General features: G+C 38.3%; 1 protein-coding gene across 1 annotated transcript; it reads left to right on the top strand.

The window, feature by feature from the left end:
* The first annotated feature begins 478 nt into the window (after positions 1-478).
* Positions 479-6,181, top strand: LOC140323949 (ileal sodium/bile acid cotransporter-like). The gene is made up of 6 exons (XM_072401445.1): positions 479-943; positions 2,919-2,977; positions 3,040-3,128; positions 3,747-3,922; positions 4,833-4,990; positions 5,616-6,181. Exons 1-6 carry the CDS (start codon positions 534-536, stop codon positions 5,747-5,749), a joined length of 1,026 nt encoding a protein of 341 aa, XP_072257546.1. The 5' UTR covers positions 479-533; the 3' UTR covers positions 5,750-6,181.
* The last annotated feature ends 4,977 nt before the right edge of the window (positions 6,182-11,158 follow it).

Below are 11,158 nucleotides of genomic sequence, written 5' to 3'. Positions count from 1 at the left end.
TGTCATCTACAGACCATATTTATTGTACTGATAACATGTTTTTTAAATAAAATTTAAAAAAAATTGTTGAGGTAGTTCATACTCTGACAATGAATATCTTCTTGTTCGAGTTACTAGAGTTATCTTATGGATACAAACTTGGATCCTTTTTATAAACGCAGAAACAAATATTGCATTTTACTGAGCATTAGGAGCAGCTGAATCTTGGTCTGTGCCAGACAGGTCAGAGACCCGTACAAATGACACAATTATGAGCTCAGGCTAAATAAATAAATCAGTAAACTTAATTCAATGTCATAAAAGTTAAAATATGTGTAATTGTAGAATTTTATGGTGGGACTCTTGCACTTCACTATGTACAGAATAGGAGCACTTGAAAGCTAAATCTAAGTATTTACTGCTTTTTATTGCATCTAATACACTTTAAATAGGAGGTGCAACAGTTTCTCGCCTTGCTGTCGAAGAGCTGAGCTAGATGGACTGATTTTAACACTGCAGCTTCTTAGATTTACAGTATTACTCAGATATACAGAATGGAAAACTTTGGTCTTTTAAGATCACTGGTTCTGCAAAATGATTATGACTGTCCTGAGCATGCAACCATTTGTGACACAACCTCCTGTGTTTTGCCTCCAAGTAATTTCAACAAAATTTTAAACACAGTATTAAGCACTGTGATCACGATCATGTTAGCGTTGGTCATGTTTTCCATGGGCTGCACGGTGGAAGTTAAGAAATTCTGGGGCCACATACGGCGTCCCTGGGGCATAGCAGTAGGATTTCTTTGTCAGTTTGGGATAATGCCGCTCACAGCCTTTATTCTGTCCCTGGCTTTTGACATTCATCCAGTCCAAGCTGTTGTGGTTATAATTATGGGCTGTTGCCCTGGAGGAACTGGTTCCAACATAATCGCATACTGGGTAGATGGAGACATGGACCTGAGGTAAGTGCTACAAATGGTGCTGTGACCCACCACAATTGAAGGCTACGCTTTATTCATGTAATTTGGTGTTAACCAAAACAGCTGTTAGTCATTACTGTATTTGGCATGGAGCTCCAAATATCATTTAAAAGCTGAAAATATTAATCTGTGACTTGTGAGACATATTCCAGCGGAGAAGCAAAATAAATGTTTGCATGCAATGTTTATTTTTTCAATGCATGTTGTCATGTTTAACCAATTATCAATGAGAACAGGACCACCTCTTCTATTAATATCTATTTTTATTATGTTTAAATCCATAGAATAAACCTGGGAGGTCTTACTTTTACCTGTACTAGTAGGCATTGATGGTACTGTTTCAGGTACTTGATTCTCATCAGAAAATGTTTCAGGGATTCACTGTTTTATAAATAAACCCCAGAGCATCTTAGATATCAAGATGGTATTTGTGTAATTCTATTATTATTATTATTATACAGTATTTATATAGCTACTAAGGAACATGCAACATGCAGCATAACGACACTGACTCTGTCCAATGAGCAGACTGAAGGCAAAATGGTGACACAGGAAATTATGAAACTGAACCCCAGAAACAAAAGTGTTTTATACCTGTCAGCACAGTATGATACTAACTGATCAATACCTGTGTAATCAGATAGAGCTGAAAACATTTTGGTCTATATTCACATGATAGCTGCACGGATTTGTCAGCTGGTCATTCAAAAAAAAGCTCTCCAAGTGAATAAAATTTCAGAATTGAAGCTGGCTGATACAGAAAACATGGATTGGATTTTTAAAAATCATTTGCTATTTGCTAACAAATGTTTGAATCCTGGACTAGATCCATTCCAGGTCTGCTCTATCACCCAGCTTCACTGATGAAAGTGTATCCTCTCCAGCCTTGGGGAGCTTTCATAAATCAGGGCCAGACTGTGAATCTCCCATTCCAACACATTCCAAAGATTCTCTTTTTTATTGACATCTGGTGACTATGGTGACATTTCAGTACAGTGACCTCAATATCATGTTCAAGAAATCAGTTTGAGATGATTTGTGACTTTAAACTATGCTCAAATTGGTACTAAAAACCCAAGAGGTATCATTATCATCTTGAACTATTGATGTTCAATAGGAAGGATGGACCCATACTCTTATGCTGTTGGTGCCGAATTCTGATCCTACCATCCAAATGTCACAGCAGACTCATCAACCTTGGGAAAACTTTTCCAATTTTCTATTGCCCAGTTTTGACGAACCTGTGCAAATTGTAGCACTAAAGGCACTATTTATATCTGACAGGATTGGCATCCAGTCTGATCTCCTACTGCTGTAGTCCATTTACTTCAAGGTTCGATATGTGAATTCAGGGATGCACCTCTGCATTCCTCAGCTGTAACAAGTAGTTATTTGACTTACTGTTGCCTTTCTATCAGTTTATATACATGGTCTGGCCATTCTCCACTAACCTCCGTCACCTACAAGGCATTTTAGCCCAGAGAATTGCTACTCACTCTTTGGACTATTCACTGTAAATTCCAGATATGGTTGTGCGGAAAAAATACCAGCAGATCAGAAGTTAAAATACTTAAACCAACCTGCCTGGCAGAAAGAGCCATGGTTTGTGTACAGTCTTATAAATTACCTTTCTTCCCCATTCTGATGATTGGTTTGAACTTGACAAGCAGATCACTTGGCAATGTCTACACAGTGGAGTACTTTAGGTTGCTGCTATGTAATTAGCTTATTAGTGATTTACAGTGGAACAGGTGTACCTAATAAAGTGACCGATGGGTGTATATACGACCTAATCTAATAACTCTACAATTTCTAGTTTGAAAGTGTTTCACTATGCTGTGTGTTAAATGGGTGATAAAGCATAACATAAATGGTTGTTTCTGACAAACAAAAATAGTATTAAGTAAAAGTATAAAGTAGCTTACTCTCTAGATTATCTATAGTTTATCTTTTTTAGCTTCCTCTCCTATTTAGGAGGCATCTTGTCATATGATCCAAAAAGAAATTCAGTAATAGGTAATACTGTTCATTTCTTGGAATAATGTTTATTACTTGTTTTAACTTTATTTATATTTTAGGTATTGCATTGGTGGCCCTGGTTGTCCCAGTTGGATTTGGAATTTTTTTTAACTATAAATGGCCAAGATTAGCAAAGAAAATTCTTAAGGTTGGTAAAAATAAAAGTGCAAGCCCAACCTGAGGGCTTGTTAACAATCAAACTCCTTAGATGTGTTCCTCATATCCACATAACTAAAATAATTCACAGCATTTGAAAGAGCCTATCACATCTCCAAAGCCAGTCTGCAAAGGCTTACATTTTGTTATATAAATAGGCATGTTCTCAATCTGCTGACAAGCTCATCTATTAGCCATGGTGTTGAAGCTGAATTCCAGTAACAACAATTTTAATTTTCTGTTTAGGTATTTTTCACCCGTAATGTGCTAAGCATACAAAATCGCTTGTATTATGAACCCTTGACTACCACCATAGAAATGCCCCCACCCACCAAAATGTGTCTGTAGCTCTGCTTAAGGCTTGCAGATGTCTTTCTGGTATAAAAAAACACAACTAAACACACTAAATATAACAGACACAAACAGTAGGGAAGCCCACTTTGGTGCAGAATGCTACGTCATTGTTTTATTACTCTATGCAGTCCATTTTATTTTTATGAAATTTCATTTTTTTTATCTGTAATAAATTTGTTTAAGTAACCCTAGGGGATTAAAAGGCATTTCTGTACTATATAAATGTTATTTACTTGTTCATTTTTTTCTACTGTAGATTGGTTCTATTACTGGTGGAGTTCTTATTGTTCTTATTGCCGTAATTGGTGGAGTTCTCTACAAAGGATCATGGGATATTGCACCTAAGTTGTGGATTTTAGGAACAGTATTTCCACTTTGTGGCTATTTTTTTGGATTCTTTTTGGCCTATATATCTAATCAGACATGGAGCAGGTATGCATCCGTCTAAACAGAAACTATAAAAATTAAACACAGCTATACATGTCATGTAGTATGGTACACTGGCCACATATCAGCATGTAAGTCCACCTTTATCTGATTTGACCTTACATGCCCATAGATCTTGAAGTTTAGAGCTCAAGCCATACAGGATAAACAGACTTGCCTGTTAGAAAGTCAAGGTTTAAAATGATAGATTTTATTATACATCATGAACTCAATTTGCTAAGCAATAATGCATGTGTTAGTTAAATCAATTTCAATGTTCAGTTCTTTATGGTTTGTTTGCTAAAAACCACAGGCAGTAAAGAAAAAAACAATCACTTTAACTTAGTAAATTGAGCATCACAAATATATACTAGGGAGTATGATTATGTTTGGAATGTTTGCTTCCTTCTTTTTGGATAATGAAGATGGACATTCTTGCCCCATAAACCCATTGGAACATTGGGTTGGGAAAAATGCAAATCACTCATCATCTCTTCTCACTCTCCTCATCTCCACAATTCACCTGTGCAGCACAGGAAGTTATCAACTCACAGCTCTTTGAAAGGAATATTTAAAATACCAAAAGGTCAATATATTAGAAGTTTTTGTAAGGGTCTTCACATCCTATAATACTGCAGTTCTCATAACACAATTATGAAATATTAGTAATTATCAGATGTTTTGAATAACTTTTTAGATTTTTTTATAATTCCAATCTCTGCCCCCACTCTCTGTACCTACCACCACCTATGATGGTCAGTCGTCAACACAAAAGGGATCAGGAGATAAAACAAAAAAACTAAGGAAACTAAACAACGGATCACACACTTATTGATTTTTGGACAAAATTTTATCTTTTAGAATTTAGCCTAATTGTTAAGGTATAAATTTGTTTTATTGTTTCCCAATTGTTTAGATGTCGGACAGTCTCTCTGGAAACTGGAATGCAAAATACTCAGCTTTGTACAACAATCATTCAGCTTTCATTTACACCAGAACAGCTTAATTTGATGTTCACTTTCCCACTGATCTACAGCATTTTTCAGATTGTATTTGCAGTTTTATTATTAATCGGTGAGTAATAAAACATAGTTCAAAGTGTTTAATTGATAAAGCCCAAACCAGTGATTGTTGGGTCACATTCAACTGGACTTGTTCAGTTGTAACATTATGGTAATACTAAGTTTGCTCAGTACATCAAGACCCTTGACATTAACTCACTCAGTTTTTTTTTTTTTGTATATTGATACTCCACAAAAAAGTATTCTGTAATGTAAAAAATGAGTTAACCTAGTAGCAGTATAACAAATTTGGTCTGTGCCCAGTAGAAAGAGAGTAAGGCTAAATACACTCTTCCTATTCATGTCATGCCCATTATTACCTGGGTACTGGGCGGCTAAATCTATCCTTGAAAGTAGAACCCATTGTTGATTGTTCAGCAGAAAGGCAGAGCTTGGCATGTGTCACAGGTCCCAGGAGGTATTAGGGATATTTTCAATATTTTATTATTATTATTATTATTATTATTAATAAACAGGATTTATATAGCGCCAACATATTACACAGCGCTGTACATTAAATAGGGATTGAAAATGACAGACTAATACAGACAGTGATACAGGAGGAGAGGACCCTGCCCCGAAGAGCTTACAATCTAGTAGTATATTTTCATTATTTAATGATGTCATTTGCCTTTTAGGTTACAGACTGGCATTACGTTTCACTAGCAACAAAACAGAAAAAATGGTTGATCCAATGGATGGAGAAACAAACACAGGTTTTCAAATAGATGAGAAACCAAGCAATGGAGATGTCAACGAAAAAACAGAATGATGTCCCACTCAAATAAACTTTGGGAAGGAGCGTATTCTTTTTTGATTGGGATGTCATATGTTGAGATCAAAAGCACAGCATGAGGCAAAATCAAACAAAGCCTGGAATGTTACTCGCTTACCATTTCAGAAGCCTCCACCTATGTTTCTCTGAATAGGGAAGCTTCCCATTATCCTTGTTCAGCATGAAGGTTCTATAATACACCACAGTGTGTGCAGAATCTCCAGCACCACCTGCATTTATTGTGACTGTTAAGCCATGAACTCTTGTTGAGAATGCTATCTATCATATTACATTAGCTGGAGTATATGTATATAGTCATACAAAATAGTGATAGATTTCTACCCAAATGTATATACTATTAAATTATTGTGTAAAATGTATGTATTGGTGGATGTTAATGACAGAATGCTGTGATAAAGTAGATAATTAAACATTGTCTGCAAACTAGTCACTCATTTTTGGAACAGAAAATGTTTTTTCATTATTCTGATAAACGAACCTGATTTAAATACATTTGTTCTATTTATGGTAAGATACAAAATGTGACCATGTATTCTAAGAGCATTAAATGTGAATGTTTTTAATATGGTCAATTAAACTGTACAAACCACTGTAACGTACAGTAGCTAGTCTAAAAGCAATATTCCACTAATCTGATTGTACAATCAAACAGGATTGAATTAATAGCTCTATAGTACAGACAAAACCTGCAGGTATTCTCTATATAAGTGTTCCTCAGGGAATCCCTGCTATAATTATTATTTTCACAAGTCACAGTACATAATGATCAATAGGAAGAATGCCTCCTACATTACTTGCCACTGGGAAAAATGTCACCCTTACAGATAGCTAAAAAGATCATTGGTGTCTGTTAACTGACCTGAGAGACACAAACTGCTCATTGGTCAACAAACCCCTAGCAGTTGTGTAAAAGCCTTCAGATTGTACTTTTATTTTCTCTAAAACACACAAAAACACAAAAACATTTAGCATGCCAATTTAGCCAGTCTGCATTGCCTTTTTTTCTTACTCCTCCCTCTCTAGCAGTGACACTATTTTCACCAACAACTTTTATTTTCTAGCATGGTTTGTTTACTAAACACATCACTTTATACTTAGTATATTCACTAATTCTTGAAATGAATATTTCTGAGCTTAGCATGATGCCAAAGGCAATTACAGAATAATACAAAATTCAAACTTTCTTAGACTACTAAAGTACAAATAGGAATTTAAACTTTTATTAAGTTCTTAGGTGAGATTAATTTATGGAAATGTAACTTCGTAGAAAGGAATTATTGCTTTTTGCTTGACCTCAGTTTATTATGCACTTCAGTTATTTCATTATTTTTTTACTTCTGTTTCCAGGAGGTTTATTGTTACATTATAATAACTCATGCAATGCACATTGTTTTATGTCTTATTGTGCATTTTAATATGGCATAAACATGCATTTCAATATGGCAGCACATCCAATTTGAGTGCACTGTCAACACTCCTGTATAAACACACATGCACATGTTTTCCAAGCAGTTTTCACATTTTTGTGTGGTGTGCTGCATCAAATGCAGTTCTGATTGGTGTGGTAATCTAAAAAAATAACAATGTACTCCAACATACATAAACCCAGGTTTTAACATGCATTTTAGTAATGTGATTAAAAAACTTGCAGAAGTTTCCGGGAAACATTTTGCTTACTCAAAACACAAAGAAACTTTTTAATATATAGTTTAAAAGGTTTGCAACCAGCTGAGCTTTTCTTAAACTAAAGATGATAAATGTAATAACTGCCAGATTACAGTTGAATTTGAACACAATTGTATAGTTATGGTGACTTGCAGTCTCAGTAGTGATTCCCTGGCTGACCAATCCTGAAGACAAAGATGAACCATTTTTTTTGGATTCCTGATCATCAGTACCCCGCAGTTTAATTAAAAATACTGAGCAATGGCCTGTAGAATGACAGGCAGTTTATGGTCCTGCTTGGAGTTTTTTTTTCATCGTGTGTTAATATTTTTCATGAAGAAATTGCACATACATAAACATACAGGGAGGACGTCATGGATGGAGTGCAGAACATCCACATCTACTAGGACACATAATGTAGGTACAATATAGCTTGCATTTGACTAACAGTACAACCGTACAACTTTGCCTCCTGGTTCCACACATTCTTTCCCATGACCTGCCCACCCTCATCCTTAGTGACTTTAATGTTGCAATGGATGAGCCCAACCTTCCTTCCTCAGCCAAACTGCTCTCCATTACCTCCTCATTTGGACTCACTCAGAACATCAATGGCTCCACACACATAGCCGGACACACTTTAGACCTGGTATTTTCAAAACATCTTTCAACCTCACCCTCCTTGACAACTCACCATCTCCCTTTTCTGATCACAACCTTATCAGCTTCAACCTATCGAACTCCTGCCTCCCCTTACCACATCCCAGACCTGGTCAATGGCAGAGAGATATCCGTAACCTTGACCACAACCTTTTCTCAAACTGCCTTCCCTAAGCCCCGCTCTCTCTAAAGTCACCTCCCCAAGTGAAGCTGCCACCCTGTTTTACCACTCTCTTTCCTTGGCTTTGGATAAAGTTGCTCCTGCCACCTTCTGATACCCTCGCCCTGCCAACCCCTCGACCCTGGCACAACAATCACACCAAACAGCTACAAAAAGACTGTTTGTGCAGCTGAGCGTAAGTGGAGAAAATCTGGCCTCAGCGCTGACTTCATGGACTACAAAGCCAAGCTACAAAACTTTAACACAGAGCTCACTGTCACCAAGCAAAATGATTTCCCCGCAGTCATTTCCTCTCAAGCTTCCAACCCACGCAGCCTCTTCTTAATAATTGACTCCCTCCTAAACCCCACACCTGTTCCACCCCCAACTGCCTTCTCTGCCCAAGACATTGCCACCTTTTTTAGAGATAAAATAGACAAAATCAGACATGATTTCTCTGCTGACTGAGCCACTCCAACCATACCCACCCCTTCCACCTGTAAATCATCATTGGCCTCCCTCAGCCCTGTTACTGTGGACGAAGTCTCTTCTCTTCTCTTCACCTGTCCGCTTGACCCAATTCCCTCCCTGATCTACTCCATGCCTATTCCTCCACCCTGTCCCCTGCCCTAACCAAACTATTCAACCTCTCCTTTTCTACTGGTAAATACCCTTCAGCTTTCGAACATGCCATAATTCTCCCTATCCTAAAGAAACCCTCACTGGACAACCTCCCCCCCCCTACCCTCTAACTACCCTCCTATCTCCCTTCTCCCATATGTCTCCAAACTTCTTGAAAGCCTTGTCTACAATTGACTCACCGATTACCTGAGCACCAACAGTGACCTTGACCCCCTCCAGTCTGGTTTTAGAGCTGCCCACTCCACTGAAACAGCCCTCACTAAAGTGGCCAATGACCTCATCAGATCTAAGTCTCAAGGCATCTTTTCTCTGCTCTTTCTCCTTGATCTTTGCTCCGCTTTTGACACTGTTGATCACCCTCTTCCAATACAAATCATGTGTTCCATTGGTATCAGTGACACTGCTCTCTTGGTTTACTTCCTATCTGTCTGACCACTCCTTTCAAGTTTCTTTCAATGGTAATTCCTCCTCGCCCACTCTCCTCCCTATTTGTGTTCCCCAAGGGTCAGTCCTTGGACGGGTTCTCTTTTCTCTGTACACCTCCTCTCTCGGTAGTCTCATATCCTCCTTTGGCTTACAGTACCATCTGTATGCTGATGACACTCAAATCTATCTGTCCACCCCTGACTTGTCTCCCTCAGTCCTGGATAAGGTCTCATGCTGCCTGTCAGCCATCTCATCATGGATGTCTGACCGATTCCTGAAACTCAACCTGGATAAAACAGAACTCCTCATCATCCCCCCCCCCCCCAAATTCCAAATCTCCCCCTGACATATATCTAACTGTTAACAACACTGTTAATCGGCCCTCCCCTCAGGCACGTTGTCTTGGTGTTACCTTTGACTCTGTCCTTTCATTTACTCCCAATATTCAGAACATTTCTAGGTCCTGTCACTTTCACCTACACAACTTCTCCAAAATCCTCCCCTACCTGTCCCCAAAGACCACCAAACTCCTTGTAGACGCTCTTATCATCTCTGGTCTGGACTACTGTAACCTCTTCCTCTCCGGTATTCCACTAACCCAACTCTCTCCTTTACAATCTGTTATGAATGCTGCAGCCAGACTCACCCATCCTTCCCACCGCTTCTCTTCTGCTGCATCTCTTTGTAGTTCTCTTCATCGGCTTCCATTTCACCTTAGAATCAAATTCAAGCACAGTTATTGTCCCACCTACATTTCTGACCTGGTAAAAAAAAGTACTCCCCCAGCCGCTCTCTCCGCTCCTCCAATGACCTACTAATGACTTCCTCACTCATAACCTCATCACACGCATGGATACAAGACTTCTTTAGAGCTGCCCCAACTCTCTGGAATGGTCTTCCTCGTCCTATTCGCCTTGCTCCTACTTTCTGCTCATTTAAAAGAGCACTCAAACCCATTTTTTCAAACTTGCCTACCTATCTTCTTCTGTCTTTTGAAACCATCACTACTTCCCACCACTACATATCTCCCATCCTATTGTGTGTAAATTCCACCATCACTAGACTGTTAGCTCTTTGGAGCAGGGTCCAAAATCTGAGCAGGGATCGAAAATCTGACCATCGATAATCCGTTTCAGTTTTCAGGCATGAATTTCGGATCACATTTTCAATACAGGGACTGTAGTACACTGTTTGACCACTTATGTTTTGATGGCACTGTTCTCTAGAAATAGCTGTTAGGTCTTGATTGCTACACTAAATACACGTTGAGACGTCCCTGCTGCCTTCTCCCTGGAAATGTGCCAGATGTCTTCGGGTGCAGCAAGAGGAAGGCTGGCCTGTGTGTGAAGGTAAGTATAACTTTTCGAAATCCGGCACTCCTTAGGTCTGGAGGTTGCCTGATTTTTGAATGTCAACTGTAATTTCCTTTCTTCTCTTTCTCTTTTTTGTATCACCTTTTTTTTTTTTTTTAATGTAATGCCTATGATACAAATTGTGTCCAATGGGTTGTGGCAACACAGGCATTACGATGTCTTTGTATTTTGGTGAGCTGCCAAATATGGCACCTCAACACCCTTGCAGTAGCGAACAGCAAAACATGGTACTTATCTGGTGTACTGCACTAGAAAAACACCCTTACATTTTTCTGTCTGTTTTGGTGTGTTAAATAATTTTACCATGCACCATAATGCATAATTCTTCTTTGATTTTGCAAGTGATTGCTAAGATGTCTGACTTAATACTAGCCTTTTGCAGTTTCCGTATATCAGAATTAAACTAGGGGAGGGAGAAATAGCACTCTAGGGGGGAGAAGAGGGCTGTAATTAGGTGTA

Source organism: Pyxicephalus adspersus, chromosome 1 (assembly GCF_032062135.1).
Source record: "Pyxicephalus adspersus chromosome 1, UCB_Pads_2.0, whole genome shotgun sequence".
NCBI classification, from domain to species: Eukaryota; Metazoa; Chordata; class Amphibia; order Anura; family Pyxicephalidae; genus Pyxicephalus; species Pyxicephalus adspersus.
The sequence above is the reverse complement of the archived record's forward strand: the minus strand, read 5'-3'. Positions and strand labels throughout refer to the sequence as shown.